The sequence below is a fragment of the Selaginella moellendorffii genome, unplaced genomic scaffold, assembly GCF_000143415.4.
Source record: "Selaginella moellendorffii unplaced genomic scaffold, v1.0 SELMOscaffold_9, whole genome shotgun sequence".
Classification (NCBI taxonomy): Eukaryota; Viridiplantae; Streptophyta; class Lycopodiopsida; order Selaginellales; family Selaginellaceae; genus Selaginella; species Selaginella moellendorffii.
In genome coordinates this window covers 2,692,809-2,714,488 of record NW_003314270.1, presented here as the reverse complement: position 1 = coordinate 2,714,488, position 21,680 = coordinate 2,692,809, and the positions used below count along the sequence as shown (strand labels likewise).

General features: G+C 45.3%; 7 protein-coding genes, 1 long non-coding RNA gene and 1 pseudogene across 8 annotated transcripts; 5 read left to right on the top strand and 4 right to left on the bottom strand.

Annotated features, from left to right (window-relative positions):
- Positions 1-25: 25 nt before the first annotated feature.
- LOC9633337 (ISWI chromatin-remodeling complex ATPase CHR11) lies at positions 26-4,750 on the top strand. The gene is made up of 25 exons (XM_024672403.1): positions 26-303; positions 388-516; positions 579-685; positions 741-865; positions 912-1,009; positions 1,069-1,248; positions 1,311-1,532; positions 1,604-1,738; positions 1,788-2,070; positions 2,119-2,192; positions 2,245-2,465; positions 2,517-2,604; positions 2,659-2,752; positions 2,810-2,998; positions 3,051-3,088; positions 3,142-3,218; positions 3,272-3,361; positions 3,417-3,486; positions 3,539-3,581; positions 3,629-3,684; positions 3,735-3,900; positions 3,959-4,137; positions 4,190-4,396; positions 4,461-4,583; positions 4,658-4,750. The coding sequence occupies exons 1-25, from the start codon at positions 82-84 to the stop codon at positions 4,673-4,675; spliced, it is 3,234 nt and encodes a 1,077-aa protein (XP_024528171.1). The 5' UTR covers positions 26-81; the 3' UTR covers positions 4,676-4,750.
- On the top strand, positions 4,470-5,658 carry LOC112345519. Its single transcript, XM_024672408.1, has 6 exons — positions 4,470-4,583; positions 4,658-4,714; positions 4,767-5,035; positions 5,086-5,227; positions 5,293-5,367; positions 5,431-5,658. Exons 3-6 carry the CDS (start codon positions 4,797-4,799, stop codon positions 5,431-5,433), a joined length of 459 nt encoding a protein of 152 aa, XP_024528176.1. The 5' UTR covers positions 4,470-4,583; positions 4,658-4,714; positions 4,767-4,796; the 3' UTR covers positions 5,434-5,658.
- Positions 5,385-6,971, bottom strand: LOC9631105 (UNC93-like protein 1). Its single transcript, XM_002967704.2, has one exon. It carries the CDS (start codon positions 6,836-6,838, stop codon positions 5,447-5,449), a length of 1,392 nt encoding a protein of 463 aa, XP_002967750.2. The 5' UTR covers positions 6,839-6,971; the 3' UTR covers positions 5,385-5,446.
- On the top strand, positions 6,873-8,171 carry LOC9633336. The gene is made up of 6 exons (XM_002967971.2): positions 6,873-6,891; positions 6,960-7,006; positions 7,081-7,214; positions 7,290-7,613; positions 7,700-7,918; positions 7,969-8,171. The coding sequence occupies exons 3-6, from the start codon at positions 7,088-7,090 to the stop codon at positions 8,049-8,051; spliced, it is 753 nt and encodes a 250-aa protein (XP_002968017.1). The 5' UTR covers positions 6,873-6,891; positions 6,960-7,006; positions 7,081-7,087; the 3' UTR covers positions 8,052-8,171.
- Positions 8,172-9,737: 1,566 nt separating this feature from the next.
- On the bottom strand, positions 9,738-10,634 carry LOC9631104 (serine/threonine-protein kinase PEPKR2). The gene has a single exon (XM_002967703.2). It carries the CDS (start codon positions 10,632-10,634, stop codon positions 9,738-9,740), a length of 897 nt encoding a protein of 298 aa, XP_002967749.2.
- Positions 10,635-13,092: 2,458 nt separating this feature from the next.
- LOC112345509 lies at positions 13,093-13,902 on the top strand (annotated as a pseudogene).
- A 64-nt stretch (positions 13,903-13,966) lies between these two features.
- Positions 13,967-15,674, top strand: LOC9633335. The gene is made up of 2 exons (XM_024672908.1): positions 13,967-15,115; positions 15,190-15,674. Exons 1-2 carry the CDS (start codon positions 14,033-14,035, stop codon positions 15,571-15,573), a joined length of 1,467 nt encoding a protein of 488 aa, XP_024528676.1. The 5' UTR covers positions 13,967-14,032; the 3' UTR covers positions 15,574-15,674.
- Positions 15,675-16,545: 871 nt separating this feature from the next.
- Positions 16,546-17,442, bottom strand: LOC9633334 (serine/threonine-protein kinase PEPKR2). Its single transcript, XM_002967702.2, has one exon. It carries the CDS (start codon positions 17,440-17,442, stop codon positions 16,546-16,548), a length of 897 nt encoding a protein of 298 aa, XP_002967748.2.
- LOC112345665 lies at positions 17,442-18,028 on the bottom strand. Its single transcript, XR_002992117.1, has 2 exons — positions 17,987-18,028; positions 17,442-17,932 (listed from the first exon to the last, which is right to left on the bottom strand). It is a non-coding gene; the product is annotated as an uncharacterized LOC112345665 (long non-coding RNA).
- Between the last annotated feature and the right edge of the window lie 3,652 nt (positions 18,029-21,680).

The following is a 21,680-nucleotide window of genomic DNA, read 5'->3' as shown; positions in this document are numbered from 1 at the left end:
CCAGTGGCTTTAAGTAGTGGAAAGAGGGAAAAGGGAGTAAAAGGGGAGGGAGCGGCATTCTAGGTTATTTGCTGGGGAGCGATGGCGAGGCGCCGGAAATCTCCCTCTCCTTCGTCCGAGGAGGAGGAGGAGGAGGAGGAAGAGGTAGTGCCACAGAATGACGAGGAGGAGGAGGAGGAACTCGAGGAGATCGAAGAAGCAGCGCGGCCAGAAGATGTGGAAGCTGAGGACGTCGAGTCAGCTGGCGAGGAGGAAGAATCCATGGCGGACGAGGCCGACGGGGACGACGATTCCGACGATGAGGTCTGTTTTAGACTAGTCAGAGTGTTCTTCCGTACAAGAATGTAGCTAGAGATGTTTATCGGTGCGAGCTTTCTCTCTGCGTAGCTTGGCTCGCCTTCCAAGCGCGAGATTGCGAGGAGGGAGAAGGAGAGGCTCAAGGAGCTCAAGGAGAAGAAGAAGAAAGAAGTGGACAAGTTTCTCAAGAAGCAAAACTCCCTCGTTGATGCGGACATGGCAAGTTTCCGTTGTTCTTTGGATGCTTTGAAACGAATAACGTTTTTTTCCTTCTTGTTCAGAAAACGAAGGCGAAGGGCCGGCTCAAGTTTCTGTTGGAGCAAACGGAGATTTTTGCTCACTTTGCACAGGGAGCCGAGAAAGCCAAAGCGAAAAAAGCTGGCGGCAAGTAAGGTTCATGAGATTTTTCGTGAGCATTTTCTTACGACTGTTTTGCTCATTAGGGGTAGACATGCGTCGAAGATGACAGAAGAAGAGGAGGACGCTGAGTATTTGAAGGAAGAAGAAATTGCTTTGGGTGATGGAGCAGGGGGTTCCGGAGGTACAAGGCTCGTCGCACAACCAGCTTGTAAGTGCTTCCTTTGCTGTTTACGATTCACTAACTACTGCTTCAGGCATTATTGGAAAAATGCGGGACTATCAACTTGCGGGTCTTAACTGGTTGATAAGGCTTTACGAAAACGGGATAAATGGAATTCTCGCCGACGAAATGGTAGCAAATGTTCTGTTAGTTCTATGATTTGTCTCAAAAAAATTTCTCTGTGACTGCAGGGGCTTGGCAAAACGTTACAGACGATATCTCTTCTGGCTTACCTCCACGAGTCCAGAGGCATTTCAGGTCCACATATGGTGGTTGCACCGAAATCAACTCTAGGCAACTGGATGAATGAGATACGGAGGTTCTGTCCCGTGCTTCGGGCTTTCAAATTTCATGGAACTCAAGACGAAAGGGTAATAATAAAACTCGATTTATTTTGTTTTGTGCGCTCAACAGTTGTCTACTTGTATTGCAGGCACAACAAAGGGATTATCAGCTTGTTGCTGGCAAGTTCGATGTTTGTGTAACAAGCTTTGAAATGGCAATAAAAGAAAGGGCGGCCTTGAAGAAATTCAGTTGGCGCTACATCATCATCGACGAAGCTCATCGCATCAAGAATGAAAACTCTCTGCTTGCGAAAACCATGCGTTTATTCTCCACAAACTATAGGCTTCTTATTACTGGAACGCCGCTTCAGGTACAAGATAGTTGTGAACGTGCTTATTTTATTTTACTCTTTTTCCTTGTTTTCCCATTTTTATACCACAGAACAACCTGCACGAGCTGTGGGCGCTCTTGAATTTTCTCCTGCCCGAAATCTTTAGCTCTGCTGAGACCTTTGACGAGTGGTTTCAGATTTCTGGAGAAAATGATCAGCAGGAGGTCATTCAGCAACTTCACAAGGTACTTATCCAGCATTTATAAATCAACCATGAGTAACACTTTTTCTCAGGTCTTACGCCCATTTCTCTTAAGACGTCTCAAGTCGGATGTTGAAAGAGGATTGCCCCCAAAGAAGGAGACAATCCTCAAAGTTGGGATGTCTCAGATGCAAAGAAATTACTACAAGGCTTTACTTCAGAAAGACATCGACGCTATTAATACAGGCGGAGAGCGTAGACGGTTATTAAACATAGCCATGCAATTACGTAAATGTTGCAACCATCCATACCTCTTCCAGGGTGCCGAACCTGGGCCTCCGTATTTCACTGGGGAGCATCTTGTGGAAAACTCTGGTATGCCGAATTTGCATGACTGAAGGTTTACAAAACGAACTTCTGCAGGCAAGATGGTACTTCTAGACAAGCTTCTCCCAAAACTCAAGCAGCGAAGTTCTCGCGTACTAATATTTTCCCAGGTATGAGCTGAGCTTGATCTGCTCCAATGCTTGACACACTACACATTTCTAGATGACGCGTCTTCTAGATATTCTAGAAGACTACTGTATCTTTCGAGGATATCCATCTTGCCGAATCGATGGTGGAACTAGCGGTGAGGACCGGGAGTTTGCCATTGAGGCTTTCAACAGAGAAGGAAGTGAGAAGTTTATATTCTTGCTTTCGACCCGAGCCGGCGGTCTTGGCATCAATTTGGCTACTGCCGATATCGTTATTCTCTATGACAGTGACTGGTAATAGTAATGATTTGTTCTGAGTGGCATGTTTTAGAAATTATGCTGCAGGAATCCTCAAGTCGATTTGCAAGCGCAAGATCGAGCACATCGGATTGGACAGAAAAAAGAAGTTCAAGTTTTCCGATTTTGCACGCAGGTAAAAGGATGACTTGTGTGTTATTTCTTTGCTGACTCGTTTTCTGTTTCTCAGTATACTATTGAAGAGAAAGTCATTGAACGCGCGTACAAAAAGCTTGCACTGGATGCTTTGGTGATCCAACAGGGTCGACTAGCCGAACAGAGAGGTTCCTCAAACTCTGTTATAGTGTTTGAAACTCTGTAATCATTCCGTTTCGCTGCAGCTGTCAACAAAGATGAGCTCTTGCAGATGGTAAGATTTGGCGCGGAGATGGTATTTAGCGCCAATGACAGCACTATCACGGAGGAAGATATTGATCGCATCATTGCAAAAGGAGAAGAAGCCACTGCTGAACTTGATGCCAAGATGAAGAAATTTACGGAGGACGCCATCAAATTTAAGATGGACGACAGTAAGTTCTAGTGCGTTTTTGTGTTCTCCTTATCTAGCGTTTCGTTTAACAGCTGCCGAATTTTACGACTTTGATGGCAACGATGACAAGGTCAGAGTATCTGGTTGTGCCTAGTAAAAAATAATCAAATTGCCTGTGTGCAGGAGGAAGGTAAAGTTGACTTTAAAAAACTAGTTGCCGATAATTGGATTGAGCCACCTAAGCGAGAAAGGAAACGCAAGTGAGTCTTTCTTCGAATAAACAACCTTTTTCTAATGCTCTTGATTATTGTAGCTACTCTGAATCCGATTATTTCAAGCAAGCAATGAGAACCGGTGGATCGAGTAAATCTAAAGAGCCACGAATTCCTCGAATGCCTCAATTGTATCCTTTACGTAAAATTCTGTTGCTTTACTTGGGGGCCTTAACGTTTACATAGACATGATTTTCAATTTTTCAACATTCACCGGCTGACAGAACTGTACGAGAAAGAAGTCAAGTTTCGCTTGGTAATTTTCATACGATTTGCGAAAGTTCTAGCTCTGACTGATATTTTATCAGAAAACTCAAAAAGAAGGAAACGCCGAGACGGAAGAGATTGAAGGTTGGTCTTTTGAATTGAACGAGTCCTCTCCGAACATTTTTTAGCAGATGGAGAGCCTCTCACGGCAGAAGAGCAAGAAGAAAAGGAGCAACTGCTTCAGGAGGTACTGCCACTGGATGTGGTTCATGAAGTTTAACCATTCTGCATTGCCAGGGATTTTGTACTTGGACACGTCGAGATTTCAATGCTTTTGTAAGAGGTTGCGAGAAGTATGGGAGATTCGACTTTGCAAGCATTGCAAATGAAATGGAAGGAAAAACCGAAGAGGAAGTCGAACGATACTGCAGGGTATTTCAAGAACGCTACAAAGAGCTCAATGGTAAGCTTTTCCTTGTCAAGAAACATATTGTTTAAGCTGTTTTGCTGCTGTAATTTAGACTACGACAGAATTTTGCGAGCCATTGAACGCGGGGAGGCTCGCATCGCAAGAAAAGATGAAATCATGAGAACTATTGGGAAGAAGCTGGACCGATACAAAAATCCGTGGCAAGAGCTGAAAATCCAGTACGGTCAGAACAAGGGTAAACTATACAATGAAGAATGTGACAGGTTTTTGGTAAGCTTGTTTTGTTTTTCATACCACAAACCGTACCGATCGTTTTCTCCAGATCTGCATGACGAATAAACTCGGATACGGCAACTGGGACGAGATCAAAACCGCCATTCGCATGTCACCCATTTTCAGATTTGACTGGTTCATCAAGTCGAGAACCCCGGGAGAGCTCGCAAGGCGGTGCGACACGCTGATCCGCTTGATCGAGAGGGAGATTCAGGAACTAGACAGACATACAAGGAAAGACCAGAAGCTCGTCAAGGTAAAACAATGCTCTTCATCTTTTCTGTTAACACGTTCTTACACATGCATCAAACACGTTCCAGAATGCGTCTCCAGCAAGGAGATCATGGCCAAAGCTCTCTGGCAGCGATGGTGAGGACGAGCCACCGCCAACGAAGAAAAAGAAGCAATCGGCAGCAGTGGATGCTGCGTACACACCTCATCCTGTAAGTTCTTGCAAGTTCCGTTTTTCTAGTTCTTCGCGAGTTCACTCACTTGATTTTGTTTCCTTGCGTTGCAGAAGAAGAAAAGAAGGTAGCAAAGCAGCAGTGTTTCTGAATGGTGACGATAATGTAGTGTAAGTTTGAAGAAATGAAGCTTTCTTCTTTAAAGAGTTACTGCCTTTATAGGGATTTTGTGGCTTCGTTTTAATTCTGGCTATGGCGGCATTGTTGCTCCTCCCCTCGTTGTTCACGGGCGTAGATTGTCTCAAGTCTGTGAGCCAGCGCCGGAATGTCAGGCCCATTGCCATTGGCAGGAGGGAACCGAGGAAGCGGGAAACTGTGGCATTTTCTTCAGGGAATGGGAGCGCTGGAAAGCGAGCCGTGGACGACATGGAACGATACTTGGAAGATTTGTCGCTGGAATACGAGAGCGTTTGGGATACAAAGCCTGCCTGGTACGTCCTGAAAGCTCCTCCTTTGTTCTACTCTTGCTACTTGCTTCCAGGTGCCAGCCTTGGAGCATTGTAGCCACAGGAATACTGACGATTGGAGCGTCTTGGCCAGTTTTCCACTCCATTCCGGTTACTTCTTTTGTCACCTTGGTAATCGCAGCATGGTGGTTTGTGTTCCTCTACTCGTATCCACAGGTAAACTTTCAGAAGTTTTTCTAGTTCTATCTTTGTTTGTAGCACTCACTGTTCTTCCCGCGCAGGCATACACACAGATGATCGCGGAGAGGCGAAAGAAAGTCGAGGATGGCGACGAGGATACATTCGGCAATCCACAGGTGCTTGGCCAGAATTCTACGTGCTGAAAAACACTTAGCTCTGTTTTGTTTTGTTCCTTCCAGTGACTTTACAATGGCTTCATACTGTTTCCTTGGCGGTCTCACCGTCTTTAGTGCTACTCTCGGCTGTAAGTGGTGCATCTCCTGCACAGGAGTCCTTGACGTCTTTCATTATAAGCATTAGCAGAGGGACGCTGAGCACCAAGAGTCCCCAGTTGACGAGCAGCTGGACTAAAAACCTGACCTTGTGTGCGTCCAGTTGCCATGCCACCGCTGCTCCAGCACTTTGCACTCCCTTGTAGAAGCCAGCACAGCGACTGAGCGCTAGAGCATCGTCAGTGAGAGCTCCCATCGTCCAGTAGCACAGCGTCTGGTACATAGCGTCGAGCAGTCCATAGCAGACGAACAGGATAAACGGTCCGGCATACTCAGGTCCGCTCTTAAAGTCGAGCTCGGGAGGGAGATCATACCGCGAGTACTCCAGCTGCTTGGCAAGGCCGCCACCCCAGGTAACCATCCCAAACACCGCCACCACAGCGATTCCGACGAATCCTCTAACTTTCCTCCTCGGGTGGCAGGCGTCGAGGAGAAATCCAAGAACAGTGGCTCCCAGCATCTGAGCTCCCCAGTAGAAGACACCGTTGAAGCCGCGGGTTCTCACGTTGAAGAGCGACGCATTGAAGCCGTTGAACTGGTACGTGTAGAAGAAATTGCTAGCGACGCAAGCAGGGGCCAGGAGCAGCAGCTTGGGTGTTCGAAACAACTTGAGGATCTCCCATCCCTCGGTGAAAGGATTGGAGTAGCGGATAGCAGTGACTCGGCTTCCATCGTCTCGGACAACTCGGTCGGGCGTGAGCAGGGCCAGCGTGAGCAGCGAGCCGAAGGACATGATCACCATGAAGCCGATGTAGGTGGCGTCGTTCACGGACTGGGCATTCGGCCGGTTGTAGTTGAGGCCGAAGGGGAGGAAGCCACCGATCATAGCTCCCAGGTTGAAGATGCTCCAGAAGATGGATATGTAGCGGCCTTTGAGCCTCTCCGGGGGGTAGGACATCATGATCGCTCCCTGGCCAGCCCAGAGGAGCCCGGCTCCCATGCCGAGGAGAGCTCCGGCGGTGATGTTGAAGGCGTCACCTTTGGCGTCTTGGTGGTGATTGTAGAAGAGATACGAGCCGGCGAAGAGCACGTAGAAGCTGGAGCCGAAGAGGAGAGTGAAGCGGGGGCCGAGGAGATTGTAGATCCCGCCGCCCAAGACTCCGAACACCGCGAAGGTTGCGTAGAGGGCGGTGTTGGCGTTGTTGGAGGCGGTCTTGGAGACTTGGCCTCCGCCTCCCATGCTGTTCAAGGCATTGAACATCCCGGGGCAGCAGAAGCAGACGAAGCCGATGAGGATCACCTGGACAAGAGGGCTGTTGTAGCGGAGGCGTGGCGCCCCTCGTTTCTCCGACTCCGCTGCTACTGCCACACCCATGGCTTTTGACTTTGGAGCTGCTCGAGTGGAGGAGAGGAACTCGAAAACTCAAGGTGGGAGGAGATATATTCTTGGAGCTGCTGTTCTACTGTTCTTCCAGCAACTTACTCAATCATCGCAGGAGCTATTTCGCCGGCGTAGCCATCGAAGAACAAAACGTCAAGATAGGTTTGTTTTTACTCTGGATGATATTTTTCTCTTCCTCTCTCCCTTAAAGCTTGTCCTGTTTTGGGTGATTGTAGCTCAGCTATGGCGCAGATGGTCCACAGCGTGAAACAAGACATGCAGTGCCTGGCGGCGATGTGGTTTGGGAGGATCACTGGTGACACTCACAAGGAGCGGCTCCAGGCATTCTACAGCTCGCAGGCACAGGCATGTAAGTATCCTCTTTCGTTTGTCTGCTTCTTTTCTCTTGAGAGAGAGGAAGGACTGAGATGATGGTTAACTGCAGACGACGCTTTTCGTGCCGGCTTTCTCCACGGGAGAGAACAAATGCTGGTTGAGTGTGCGTCACGGCTCCAGGGACGATCCGGGATGGTGTGGGTCGATTTGGGAGGGGGCACCGCCGAGAACGTGAGAATGCTATCCAGGTGCCTGGACCTCTCGGCTTTCCAGAATATTTACGTGGTTGATCTTTGCTCCGCCTTGTGCGATGTGGCTGCCGCAAAGGTGGAGGGATTCGGATGGACCAACGTCGAGGTGATTGAAGAGGACGCTTGCGAGTTTCGGCCTCCGGCTCCCGCAACTCTCGTTACATTCTCGTACTCCCTGTCAAGTAAGCGAGAGCAGACTCTTTCACATTTGTTTTGTTTCCGAGCTCGCCGTGACACTCAAGTTTTCCTTCGTCGTCGTTCATGACAGTGATACCGCAGTTTATCAAGGTGATAGACCGGGCTCTGTCCTATCTCGACGTGGATGGAATCGTGGGAGTGGCCGATTTCACGACGTCTGCAAAGTTTGACAAGCCCGAGCGGCAGCACTCTTGGCTCCGTCGTTGGTTTTGGAGGGCCGTGTTTGATTTGGATTGTATTGACTTGGGACCTGAACAACGACAATATCTCGAGCATCGACTTGCAACTGGTAAAGGCTTTTCTTTTCAATGGATATGCTACCTGACAATCTTTCTTCAGTCTACGAGGATAACAGCTTTGGCAAAATCCCATACGTTCCTATTCTGAAGGTGCCGTATTACATTTGGATTGGCAAAGTGTGATTGGTAGTTACTTTTGGAATATTAGAAATACTCTTTAGATATTTTCCCTGGCTAGATACGGGGGAATAAGAATGTGCATTGTTAAAGCATAACTTAACTTTAATTTGAGATTTTTGAGATTTTGAGGTTTAAATCAAGAGTTTACATTTGGTATAACAACACGTGAAATACGTGAGCGTCGATCCATTAACACTGGTCCGAGGCTGAAGAAGGACGAGATTGTGAAACAAAACTTGGCAGGAAGAGCTCGTGCATGTCGTCGTTGGTTTCTCGACACAACAGTCAAGGATAATTTGTTCAATCTCTCAAGTATAGAACTGTGCATTTCATATTAGTCCCAGCTGCACCATACAGGGCATAGACTACAAAAATTTGAATTCCCATATAATCTATAACAAGGAAAAACAAGGAATGAGATCCTATACTAGTTATCTACCTTTAAACCTCGCAGCTGGATCACACTTTAGTCTCCTACAAAATCCAAGAACCAGGTTCTGCTTCACTTTTTTCACGTTTAAGTTCATGGCAGAAGGGGCAACAATTGCTAATTCTAATGAGGCTAACGGGAAAGAATCATCGAAGCTGGCCCACGAGCAGCTACTAAAACCTTTAAAACCCCTCATCAAAATCTTCCAAGATTCATGCCACTATTTTTCCATGTATCTAAGAAATGGATGAGCATTAGCGACATCATCATCCTCCATTTTCTTATCTATGCGATCAATGAAGACATTGGCAACCCCCTCTTAAGCTCTTTTCACCATTGTCAGAGGCACCATAAGGTTTGAAGGAGCCACAGCACTGCGAGAGAAACGAGCAAAAAAACAAAACCAATCTCTGTAACAACGAAATTGTAAATGATAAGTAAAATGACAGGAGTGCCTTTCAGAGGAATCCTCATCCTTTGGAACAGCTTTTTCACGTAGGAACCAGTGAAGACTACAACGACCAAAGCTAAATATGCACTCAATATTGACCACGATGCCTTGGTTCCGATGAAATCGTAGACCACATACAGGAGGCTGAAGAGGAGCGGCAACATCATCGTAGACAAGCTTGAAAAGAAGATCACCCAAAGAGAGGACATGAGATTGTCGAGCTCCTGAGCTTTTCTTTCCTTGTTATCAACAATTGCTATCATACACCCTGCTAATCCAAATACCGAGATGGTTGCAGCCATAAAGAGGTGGAAGCAACGCCCCTTCTCCACGTGCGTTGCATTCTCTTTGATGAGGGAGATTCCTGACTGGAGGCATGTAGAAGCCACAAAAGTGAAAGGCGTAATCAGCAATTTGGCAAACTTCAATGCTTCTGTGTTGGGGACAGCATTAGCTTCTGCAATCTTTTCCACTTCTTCCATTAAACTCAAAGTCCTTTCCCTGCAAGCTGCTGATTTTGTTGAGCGGGATGATGGGAGTGCTAAGATGGATCACATGGCCTTGATCGACCAGCAAAACACACTATATATTCTTTAGATTCCGTGGAATGCCTTGAATCGGTATTTGCCGCACGATAAGCGACTTGCCACAAATAATCATATGTATACGTTTCTTTGTTTTGTCAAACTGAATCTGGCATTTTGCTACATGAATAGCAACGTGAAACAAATCTCTGCAAAATGGCAAGTGTCACTTGATTTTACATGGGGATCCGATAACCTACAAACAGTTTCTTTGTGTCTTGTTCTTACATAATCTTGCAAATCAAGTTCCTGGTAAACAGCTCGCTGGTGTTGTTCACGATCCAGGGGTGACCAAGCACTTGCTCCACCGTCAGCCTCCGGCTCGGATAAACCTCCAACATCCCCATGATCAAATCCTTTGCCTCGCTCGACACATCACTCCAATCCAATGCAAACTCCACATTGTCCACGCTTTTCAGCAATAACTCCACATAATCAGAGTGGTATTCAGGGAACGCCACCCTTCCGCTAAGGAGCTCATATAGAATGAGTCCGAGCCCCCAAACGTCCACCGCTTGAGTGTAGTATTTCGGCCATCCGCCCTCACCAGCCCTGAGAACATCTGGCGACATATACCCAGGGGTGCCACAAAGGTGGTGCATCTCGTCGGCCCGGTCAGTCGCAACCCCAAAGTCAGACAGCTTCACCTCGTAAGGTTGCGCTGGATGCGTCAGCAAAACGTTTTCCAGCTTCATATCCCTGTGCACCACCCCAAGGTTGTGCATCTCCCTCAGCGTCTCGGCCAGGCTCTTGGTCACAAACGCCGCCTCGTCATCCGCCAGCCTCCCCACCATCTTTAGCCTGTCCCGGAGCGTGCACGAGCAGAGCTCCAAGATTAGGGATCCCCACCAGCGGCCCTTGCGCTCCTCCTCGACCATGTCGTAGATCTCTAGTGTACCATGGCAGCCATTGAGTTTGAGCATGATTTCCTTCTCTCTCTCACCCGACCTCTCGAAGCTCTTAGCCGCTAGCAACTTACCACCCATTCTAAAGCTTACAAGGTGTACAGTGCCTTGCCCTCCCTTTCCAAGCTCAAAACCCACATCGTACATCTTCCTCAACGACGACAGCTCCTCGCTCACAACCAACTCACCAGTCTCGACCGCTCTCCACACAGTCATGGCGAGATTAAACAACGATTGTTAGCGTGACCTAAAGGGAACTGCCTTTAAGTCTTGATCAAACCAGATTGAGTTATGATCAAGACTTGCAGACCTTTGCGGTGAATTCCACGACATAGAGATTGTTTCCTTTGCTCGTTTCTTTCGCTGTGCCCATGGCTCCTTCAAATCTTCCGGTGCCACCAACGATGGCGAAAAGAGCTTGAGATCCAGCGGTCGAGCTCCCGGCCTCGTCTTGAAACTCGAGGCTGCTACCATCAGCAAAGGAGCAATGCGAGGACTGGAAGCTCCCCAGGCCGGTGTTTGCGAGGATTCCCATGTATGTCCCCATGCATAACCTGGTATAGCCCTTGGTGGAGACCAAGAATGGGGCTGCGAATCTCTGCATTGATCCGGGTCTACCAGCGTTGTCTTTGGGAAGAACGTAGAACTCGTTTTGGTTGATCCCCGTGTCCGTAAACAGGGACTGGCCTTGGAAGGTGTAGGTCTTGCACTGTTTCACAAGATCCAGATGGTAGAAATTCTTAAGATCTTGACTAGCAATGCAAAGCATGGATAAGAAAATGGAGTCTATACCTTGATGGACGATGCTGATGTCGCTAATGCCAGGATGATTAAGAAGATCCCAATTCCAGAGGAGGCCATTTGGCCTATTATGTAGAATGCTCTAGCCTAGAGCTCTCCATATCTTAGATAAATAGAAAGATACCAGAGTACACGTGAAATACGTGAGTGTCGATCCATTAACACTGGGCTGAGGCTGAAGAAGGACGAGATTGTGAAACAAAACTTGGCAAGAAGAGCTCATGCATGTCGCTGTTGGTTTCTCAACACAACAGTCAAGGATAATTTGTTCGATCTCTCAAGTATAGAATTGTGTATTTCATATGTTAAGCACCAGGTCAGGATAATAGGATAAGCAAAGGGCCCTGCAATCAAGTGATCACCCCTTTAGTCAGTTGGCTTAAGGTGTAAGGGATAGGATCTTAACAATGGTATCGGAACCCAGTTTGATTCTCATGGCTGACAAGTGGGGCAAGAATATTTTGAAGGAATATTTAACATGGTGGATCTAGAGGGAGAATCAAGGTTTGGTAGACCCTAAGAGAAAGACCATAGTGACCTTGGTTCTCCCTCTAGATCCACCATGTTGAATATTCCTTTAAAATATTCTTGTCCCACGTGAAGGAATGTTCCTGTCCCACTCGTCAGCCACGAGAATCAAACTGGGCTCCAATACCATTGTTAGGATTCATTCCCTGACGACAGGGAGGATTGTTAGGCACTAAATCAGGATAATAGGATAAAGAAAGAGCCCTACAATCAAGTGATCACTCTTTTAGCCAGTTGGCTTAGGGTGTAAGGGATAGGATCCTACATATCAAAATGTGTGGACTACAAAAATTTGAATTCCCATATAATCTCAAAAAGACATAACTAGGAAAAAGTCTCTTCGGAGACACCAAATAAAATTGGAATGATAACAAGGAAAAAAAAAAAGGAATGAAATCCTATACTAGTTATCTACCTTCAAACCTCGCATCTGGATCGTACTTTAGTCTCCTACAAACATCCAAGAACCAGGGTTCTGCTTCAATTTTTTCACGTTTAAGTTCATGGCAGAAGGGGCAACGATTGCTAATTCTAATGAGGCTAACGGGAAAGAATCATTGAAGCTGGCCAAATTGGTGATTACACCTTTCACTTTTGTGGCTTCCACATGACTCCAGTCGGGAATCTCCCTTATCAGAGAGAATGCAACGCCCACAGAGAAGGGGCGTTGCTTCCACCTCTTTATGGCTCCAACCATCTCTGTATTTGGATTGGCAGGGTGTATGATAGCAATTGTTGATAACAAGGAAAGAAGCTCAGGAGCTCGACAATCTCATGTCCTTTCTTTAGGTGATCTTCTTTGCAAGCTTGTCTATGATGATGTTGCCGCTCCTCTTCAGCCTCCTGTATGTTGTCTACGACATCAGCGAAACGAAGGCATCGTGGTCAATAATGGGTGCGTATTTAGTTTTGGTCGTTGTAGTCTTTACTGGTTCCTACGTGAAAAAGCTATTCCAAAGGATGAGGATTCCTCTGAGAGGCACTCCTGTCATTTTACGTATCATCTTTGCTGCTAATACATATGGGTACACTTTATATAAATAAAAGACTTAATTTTATAACGTGATAGATTTACAATTTCCTTTGTTACAGAGATTGTTTTTGTTTGTTTGCTCGTTTCTCTCGCAGTGCTGTGGCTCCTTCAAACCTTATGGTGCCTCCGACAATGGCGAAAAGAGCTTAAGAGGGGGCTGCCAATGTCTTCATTGACCGCATGGATAAGAAAATGGAGGACGATGATGTCGCTAATGCTCATCCATTTCTTAGATACATAGAAAAATAGTGGCATGAATCTTGGGAGATTTTGATGAGGGGGTTTAAAGGTTTTAGTAGCTGCTCGTGGGCAATGCAGCAACACCACAAGTGGGCGGGGCTCCGGTCGTGGAGGTCCCCGGCGGCGCCACCCAATGAGCGGCGCCGCTGGGGGGATGCCGGCCCTGAGATGGTGGCGACTCCCTTAGATCACGCTGGTTCTTTCTCTCCTCCCCCTCGCAGCCTCGCGGAATGGGGCGCCTTGATCCTCGCCACCCCTCGTCCACTCTCCAAAGCCCTCTTGACGCACCACGCTTACAAGCTTTGGTGCAGTGGTTCTTCCGATTGGTGTAGCGGCCGCCATGGATTCTCCCGCAAGGCCAGAGCAGCCTCAGCTGGTAAGATTCTTCTTTTTTTTTCTCGAAGTTCTAGACATTCGTTTGTTCTTGCTGTGCCTATAGGTGCATCCAAGGAGAGTTCCAACAGCCAAAGTTCTGGGGCTATCTCCCAGAGTTCATATGATCCATAACTTGGCACACATCGAGCTCAACGCCGTGGATCTTGCATGGGACACTGTGGTGCGCTTCTCGGCGTCGGGTGGCGAGCTCGATTCGCAGTTTTTCGTGGATTTTGCTCACGTTGCGGACGACGAGAGCCGGCATTTTTGCTGGTGCGAGCAGCGATTGAAGGAGCTTGGTTCCAGGTATTTAGAAACTTGTAGTTTTCTCTTCATTTATCGTTTCCTTACCATAGTTATGGAGATGTTCCAGCGCACAATTTGCTCTGGAAGGATTGCCAGAAAACTTCTGGAAGCGTGGATGCTCGTCTCGCAGTTATTCCAATGGTCCAGGTGCCTATACGCTTCCACTTGAAGAGCTAAGAACTATTCTACCAAGCAACGAAAGTAGAAATAGAAGGAATGGCAAAACGGGGATCAACCAAAACGAGTTCTACGTTCTTCCCAAAGACAACACTGGTAGACCCGGATCAATGCAGACATTTGCAGCCCCATTCTTGCCAATCTCAGGGCGGACATGACACTCGCGGGCTTCGATGGTTTCAGGATCCAGAGGTTGGACCAGAGCGTTCTCTTTTTGGGCGATGGAAGCGACGACGGCAAGCTCCCTTCCGGGACCCTCTGTGTTCTCAGTCACAAAGAGAAGGAGATTATGAACGCTTTGGACGGTGCCGGAGTCCAGCCCACGGAGTCCGAGATCGCGCAAGAGGTGGCGGTTTTGTCACAAACCAACATCTACAGGCCGGGGATCGATGTCACACAGGCCGAGCTCCAGCCGCATTTGACGTGGAGGAGGCAAGAGAAAACCGAGATGGTGGGCTCGTGGAAGGCGAAGATATACGACATGCATCATGTGACTGTCAGTGTCCGGTCGCGAAGGGTTCCAGGAGCCATGACAGACGAGGAGCTGTTCGCTTCAGAAGAGGCCGAGGGAGAGGACGACGAAGACTACACCGATCTTCTAACCGAGGAGGAGAAGCAGCAACTGGACTCGGCGCTCAAGGCCGAGAATGGCGAGTTTATCGAGAAGGGATTTGACAAGGGTGGCAAGGACAACAGCAAGCTTCGCAGGCGCTTGGAGAACGGGGGGGATGATATTATATTGGACGGATTGCTCGACGATGATATGAGCGTAGGGGGTGCTTCGTCTGGCTCGGATATCCACAGGGAGGACAGGAAAAGCTGGTTTAGCTGGGGGAAGAAGAGCGTCAAGCATGAAAACGCAAAGAAGGTGGAGCCGGCAAGGAAGTCTCTCAGCGTAGAAGTAGAGCGGGGTGGCAGGAATAACAGCAGAAAGTCTTTCGACAGGCGACCATCGAATTATAGAGCGGAGGACACATTCGAGCTCAAGAAGGGATACATGGACAAGCCTGCCAGGAAGAGCGTAAGCAGGGAGTCGATTCACAAGCCTGGAAAGGCTGGCGCTGAAAACGAGTACCAGAAGGGATTGAGGCCGGTGCTGTGGCTCACGCCGGATTTTCCTCTGAGCACTGAGGAGTTTGTGCCGCTGCTGGACATTCTGTCCAACAAAGTGAAAGCGATCCGGAGGCTACGTGAGCTCTTGACAACCAAGCTACCGACTGGAACGTTTCCAGTCAAGGTAAGTTTATTTTCTGTTCTCGTTTCTCCAGTTCTTCGGTGACCAAACTTTTTTTCTTTTTTCCTTCGTCTCAGCTGGCCATACCAGTAGTGCCTACCATCAGAGTCGTCGTGACTTTCACTCGCTTTGACGAGATCCGCGCGCCGTCGGAGGAGTTTTCCACGCCACTCTCGAGTCCTCGCCACTTCCAAGACGCAAAAGCCAAGGAGGGCGATGCTCCGCAAGCACAGGCATCATCGGCGAGTTCATGGTTTTCGTGGATGCGACCTCACAGCCAGGCAAGCTCGTCGGCGGTGTCGGACGATCACGGGCCCGACTTGGTGGATCCGTTTCTCATCCCCAGTGACTACACCTGGGTGGACGTGAACGAGAAGAAGCGGCGAGCCAAGGACAAGAAATCGAAGAGCAAGAAGAATAAGAAGCCTCCTCCAGCGCAGGGAGAGACAACGAAGGGCTAGTCTGCTTGCTAGCTCTCACAAGTAACAACAAACAAAGGCTTTTGGATTTTCTTTTGTAGGCGATTTACCACACGAAATGAAATTCTTGTGTTCTTTCTTCACTTCTTGTATAGGGTGTAACCATACGAATTAGCAGCGATGATGATCACGAACGTGATATAAGTGCCCCTCAGAGGAATTCTCATCAGCCTTTTCACGTAGGAACCAACGAGGATTAGAATGCCGACGAGAACACACGCACCCATGGTCGACCACGATGCCTTCGCGTCACTAAAGTCGTAGACAACATAGAGGAGGCTGAAAAAGAGTGGTGTCATCATCACGGACAAGCTCGCAAAGAAGATCATCCACATAGAGAGCATGAGCCTTTTGGCCTCTAGAGCTTTTCCCTGATCGTTATCAAGAAATGCTATTAGACACCATGCCAATCCAAATGCTGAGATGGCTGAAGCGAGAAGGAAGTGGAAGCAACGCCCCTTTTCCACTGGTGTGGCATTCTCTTTGATGAGGGAGATTCCTGACTGGAGGCATGTAGAAGCCACAAAAGTGAAAGGCGTAATCAGCAATTTGGCAAACTTCAATGCTTCTTTGTTGGGGGCAGCATTAGCTTCTGCAATCTTTCCCGCTTCTTCCATTAAACTCAAAGTCCTTCCCCTGCAAGCTGCCGATTTTGTTGAGCGGGATGATGGGAGTGCTAAGATGGATCACATGGCCTTGATCGACCAGCAAAACACACTATATATTCTTTAGATTCCGTGGAATGCCTTGAATCGGTATTTGCCGCACGATAAGCGACTTGCCACGACTTGCCACAAATAATCATATGTATTGTTTTGTTCTTACAAGTCAAACTGATTCTGGCATTTTGCTACATGAATAGCAACCGGAAACAAATCTCTGCAAAATGGCAAGTGTCACTTGATTTTACATGGGGATCCGATAACCTACAAACAGTTTCTTTGTGTCTTGTTCTTACATAATCTTGCAAATCAAGTTCCTGGTAAACAGCTCGCTGGTGTTGTTCACGATCCAGGGGTGACCAAGCACTTGCTCCACCGTCAGCCTCCGGCTCGGATAAACCTCCAACATCCCCATGATCAAATCCTTTGCCTCGCTCGACACATCACTCCAATCCAATGCGAACTCCACATTGTCCACGCTTTTCAGCAATAACTCCACATAATCAGAGTGGTATTCAGGGAACGCCACCCTTCCGCTAAGGAGCTCATATAGAATGAGTCCGAGCCCCCAAACGTCCACCGCTTGAGTGTAGTATTTCGGCCATCCGCCCTCACCAGCCCTGAGAACATCTGGCGACATATACCCAGGGGTGCCACAAAGGTGGTGCATCTCGTCGGCCCGGTCAGTCGCAACCCCAAAGTCAGACAGCTTCACCTCGTAAGGTTGCGCTGGATGCGTCAGCAAAACGTTTTCCAGCTTCATATCCCTGTGCACCACCCCAAGGTTGTGCATCTCCCTCAGCGTCTCGGCCAGGCTCTTGGTCACAAACGCCGCCTCGTCATCCGCCAGCCTCCCCACCATCTTTAGCCTGTCCCGGAGAGTGCACGAGCAGAGCTCCAAGATTAGGGATCCCCACCAGCGGCCCTTGCGCTCCTCCTCGACCATGTCGTAGATCTCTAGTGTACCATGGCAGCCATTGAGTTTGAGCATGATTTCCTTCTCTCTCTCACCCGACCTCTCGAAGCTCTTAGCCGCTAGCAACTTACCACCCATTCTAAAGCTTACAAGGTGTACAGTGCCTTGCCCTCCCTTTCCAAGCTCAAAACCCACATCGTACATCTTCCTCAACGACGACAGCTCCTCGCTCACAACCAACTCACCAGTCTCGACCGCTCTCCACACAGTCATGGCGAGATTAAACAACGATTATTAGCGTGACCTAAAGGGAACTGCCTTTAAGTCTTGATCAAACTAGATTGAGTTATGATCAAGACTTGCAGACTTTTGCGATGAATTCCACGACATAGAGATTGTTTCCTTTGCTTGTTTCTTTCGCTGTGCCCGTGGCTCCTTCAAATCTTCTGGTGCCACCAACGATGGCGAAGAGAGCTTGAGATCCAGCGGTCGAGCTCCCGGCCTCGCCTTGAAACTCGAGGCTGCTACCATCAGCAAATGAGCAATGCGAGGACTGGAAGCTCCCAGGCCGGTGTTTGCAAGGATTCCCATGTATGTCCCATGGATAACCTGGTATAGCCCTTGGTGGAGACCGAGAATGGGGCTGCGAATGTCTGCATTGATCCGGTCTACCAGCGTTGTCTTTGGGAAGAACGTAGAACTCGGTTTGGTTGATCCCCGTGTCCGTAAATAGGGACTGGCCTTGGAAGGTGTAGGTCTTTCACTGTTTCACAACTTCACAAGATTCAAAGCATCGATAAGAAAATGGAATCTATACCTTGGAGGACGATGCTGATGTCGCTAATGCCAGGATGATCAAGAAGATCATAATTCCAGAGGAGGCCATTTGCCCCATTGTGTAGAATGCTCTAGCCTAGAGCTCTCCATATCTTAGATAAATAGATAGATACCAGAGTAAGTGATTTTATTTATTAGCTTGAAAATTATATTATATATTGAGATTAACATTTAGCAATCTAATCTGGTTTGGTTAACTTGACCCAAAGGGTAGAGTGACAAAAGAATAATGCTTTCAAAGTTTTTAAATTTCATTCACAAAAGCATAAACTTGCAAAAAAGTATAATGAATTAAAAAGAACTAAAAAAAAAAACTCAAAAGGCAATTTGTAAAGGACCAAATATAGAGGACCTTTCCTCCTATTTGAAATCCACCAATATAAATTTTGAGATTTGTGATGGTAGGTTTTGGTAGGAGTAACTCAGGTGGGCAGCCTTGTAAAAAAATGTAAAAGTTTGTAAGATATATAAAATTAACACAAATTTGTATTTGAATTGTTATACACATATATGTCAACACAATGATTTTTCTATAGATAGAATATAGTCATATGCATAGTAAAGTCCAAATGAATGCCACATATACAATTTTTCAGTGTATAAGTTCTAATTTCACATCAGCTTTTTTGACACATCAACAATAGGGTTTAGACTTTGTAGGCATAACATTTTTCAGTATACAAGCTAAATTTTAAACACAAGTTGAGTTTGCCATCACAGGGCATTGAGGGTAATAAAAAACACTTTGTAATTGAATGGTTTTGTAACAAATAAAGAAGTTTTTGTATGGTGAGTGTTAAATTGAGGGATGGATTGATGCACATTGCATTGGTATCTTAAAATTATAGGTTGGGAAGAGATGTATCCTCTCAAGAGTGTTTCTATGGTTCACTTGAGGAGCTTTTCTTATAATGTGTGATATGGGGGATTATGGGCAAACAAATATACACAGGATATAAAATGGATTAGAGAGTGATAAGAGTTGCATTAACTCATAGTTGCCTAGAGTGAGTTTTGCAAAGTTGATTCCTCATATGGTTTCAGCATGCAGTCATCTATGAAACTCTAATATATTGACAGTAAATTTCCCTTAGCACATTGAATATATGGTCTTGACATAACTTTTTTACACTGTATTGCAAGCTAAAGTATTAGGGCATCTACTTACACAGCATCATTGACACCAATAAGTGTCTAAAGAGTGGTCAAATAATACCATATACTTGGTGAGCCACACTGTCACAATTATGAAACTCTTTATAAATATTATTGCAAGGTTTTTTTATAATTGGCCATATATGTATGTATGTATATGTATATACATATTTATATTTATATAAAGGATTTAAGTAAATAATATTAAAATCATTTTAAATGAAATTCTATCATATCTAAACTATAATTTTTATGGATCTTCTAGAGACACAATAGAAACATTTTCATTTATAAAATACATATATATATATATATATATATATATATATATATATATATATATATATAAAATTGCTCTAGATGTCTCATAGTACATTTCCATTTTTTCTGGATATTACATCAATTTTGTATAAAATAGAATATTAATGAATAAAAAAATTGAAAATAAAGTTTAATTATTTTTTAGTTTTAAATATGAGAGCTAGTTTTTAAAATAGAGGGAAAACACTACAAACCCAATAATTAATTTTTAAATTCCTTTAACATATGGGGGCTTAGAGAGCCAAGTCTCCAGGGAGTTAGAATTAATTAAATCAACTATAAAGTTCATAGAAAAATTAGTCTTATACTTTTTTATTTTTGATTTTATAATCTAATTTAGAATCTTATTATTTTGCAAAAACATTAAAGGCCTTTGTCATAGATGTCATGTGGTTACCTTTGCAACATGAAAGACCTTCTCTCCTCATAAAACCATTATAATTAAAGACATAGAGAATTGTTTGACTTTACTGATTCTATTAGTAACATTTTTATTAGATTATAAACCCAAAATACTGCCTTTAATCTCAGCCCTTAAAATAATATAAATTCAACATTAAAGCAATTTCACCCACTAGGTTTACCAGTCAAGGTTTTACTGCCGGCTTTGTGAATCTGTGCTGCACTGCACAGCTTGCATGGCCATGGCACAACTTCACCTGTTTAGAGCAGTTTGCTGTTTCCACAGCTTCATAGTGACAAAGGTGGTGAAAGCAAGTGTTTCGGCTGACTCTCAGATCTCCAAGACTCTTTGCACCATCTCCTACACTGCATGGGTAAGGGATCTCAACTTAGAGTTTTCCACTCAGCTTGCAACCCTTACAACACAGCTTTCGGCTTTGTGTGACCTAAACATCACAGAGTTTAGAATATTGGTGCAAGTTCCTGACTTTGGCATCTAGAATGACAGAAGACATCCAGCATGTCTTGTGTTAGAGCTTCCAGCCCTCTACATCCTCATGACACATCATCTCACTGCCATCTCTACTGCAATGACTTCTTCCCCACTTTCTTTTCTCTTTTTTTTTTCTTTCTTTGTCTTACTTTCAAATCTGAAGTCATAGGTTCATTGTGAAGCAATCTCTTGTTTAGGTAATCTTGATCATCTAAAAGCTCAAGTTTTCCCAAGTTTTGCTACATTCATCAATTTTTTTCACATCTCTTTCAACCCTCTCTTTTCACCATCTACACGCTTTTCACAGTCCTATTTTTCTTCATTATTCATTCTCCACAACATTGCTTATTCGTCCAACTGTTCCATCTTTCATCTTTCTCTTTGGTACTATGAGGACTTTCTCCAATGCAATACACTTTATTTATTGTAGAGTTTTAGTGTTTTGGCATAATTCAACTATTGGTTTCCATATGTCCCCCACCTGGAAATTTCTCCACCCTAGAAAAAAAAACTCCCCTCTTCTAAAATCTTAAGGTTATATGTAACCCACCCTTGAAAATGCCACATGATAATATAGTTTTTGCCAACTCAGCTAAATTCATTTTGTCTTTTTTAAGTAATGATTATTATTTTTACACATAGCACTATTTTATTGACTTGTTCTACCAGGTTCCAGGCACCTGGAGAAATTTTCAAAGAGGACACCCAATTCCCCCCTTCCTCCCATTTCCACTACCATGTCACTGGTGGGGTGCATGGAACAAGGGGTTAAAAGTTTCCCCCCTTAAAAAACTTCCTCTAGAGGGACACATGGAACCAAGCCTTATGACTTTTGGCATTTAATTTTCCATCCACTTCTCTCAATCATCCCACTTTGTTGCACTTATTACCACTATAGAGAAGCTTTTCAGGGTACTTCTTGGAGGTTTGAAGTGATCCAGATATGAGAGTCTTGAAACTTACTATGATACATGTATAGAAGCATAGAAGAAAGTTAAAGGTATGTTTCTAAGTCTATCCAGAAAGGTAGTAAAATTGTAATGTTTTACTTCTAATTCTTAACAAGAATATTTAACAATTTAATTACAGAGTTAAATATGGTAAATAGAGAAAATTAGTGATAAAAATTGAGTAGAAAAGAATTAGAGAAAAGAATGTACTTATATATTCTAGGAAAATTTTACACCCAAGAAAACCAAAAGTTAATAAAAGTCATTATTAAGTTTATTGATAGCTTAAAACAAATATATTGTTAATTTAAACATCCAGTTTTATCAATTATATTGGTAGTCCACCAAACGTT

Coding starts and splice junctions, on each gene's coding strand:
- LOC9633334 (XM_002967702.2), bottom strand. CDS start 17,442: ATGACTGTGTGGAGAGCGGTCGAGACTGGTGAGTTGGTTGTGAGCGAG.
- LOC9631104 (XM_002967703.2), bottom strand. CDS start 10,634: ATGACTGTGTGGAGAGCGGTCGAGACTGGTGAGTTGGTTGTGAGCGAG.
- LOC9633337 (XM_024672403.1), top strand. CDS start 82: ATGGCGAGGCGCCGGAAATCTCCCTCTCCTTCGTCCGAGGAGGAGGAG. Junction 1,249..1,310: donor ATGGAACTCAAGACGAAAGG/GTAATAATAAAA, acceptor CTTGTATTGCAG/GCACAACAAAGGGATTATCA. Junction 2,753..2,809: donor TCGACTAGCCGAACAGAGAG/GTTCCTCAAACT, acceptor GTTTCGCTGCAG/CTGTCAACAAAGATGAGCTC.
- LOC9633336 (XM_002967971.2), top strand. CDS start 7,088: ATGGCGCAGATGGTCCACAGCGTGAAACAAGACATGCAGTGCCTGGCG. Junction 7,215..7,289: donor CAGCTCGCAGGCACAGGCAT/GTAAGTATCCTC, acceptor GGTTAACTGCAG/ACGACGCTTTTCGTGCCGGC. Junction 7,614..7,699: donor ATTCTCGTACTCCCTGTCAA/GTAAGCGAGAGC, acceptor CGTTCATGACAG/TGATACCGCAGTTTATCAAG.
- LOC112345519 (XM_024672408.1), top strand. CDS start 4,797: ATGGCGGCATTGTTGCTCCTCCCCTCGTTGTTCACGGGCGTAGATTGT. Junction 5,036..5,085: donor TGGGATACAAAGCCTGCCTG/GTACGTCCTGAA, acceptor ACTTGCTTCCAG/GTGCCAGCCTTGGAGCATTG. Junction 5,228..5,292: donor TCCTCTACTCGTATCCACAG/GTAAACTTTCAG, acceptor CTTCCCGCGCAG/GCATACACACAGATGATCGC.
- LOC9633335 (XM_024672908.1), top strand. CDS start 14,033: ATGACACTCGCGGGCTTCGATGGTTTCAGGATCCAGAGGTTGGACCAG. Junction 15,116..15,189: donor CTGGAACGTTTCCAGTCAAG/GTAAGTTTATTT, acceptor CCTTCGTCTCAG/CTGGCCATACCAGTAGTGCC.
- LOC9631105 (XM_002967704.2), bottom strand. CDS start 6,838: ATGGGTGTGGCAGTAGCAGCGGAGTCGGAGAAACGAGGGGCGCCACGC.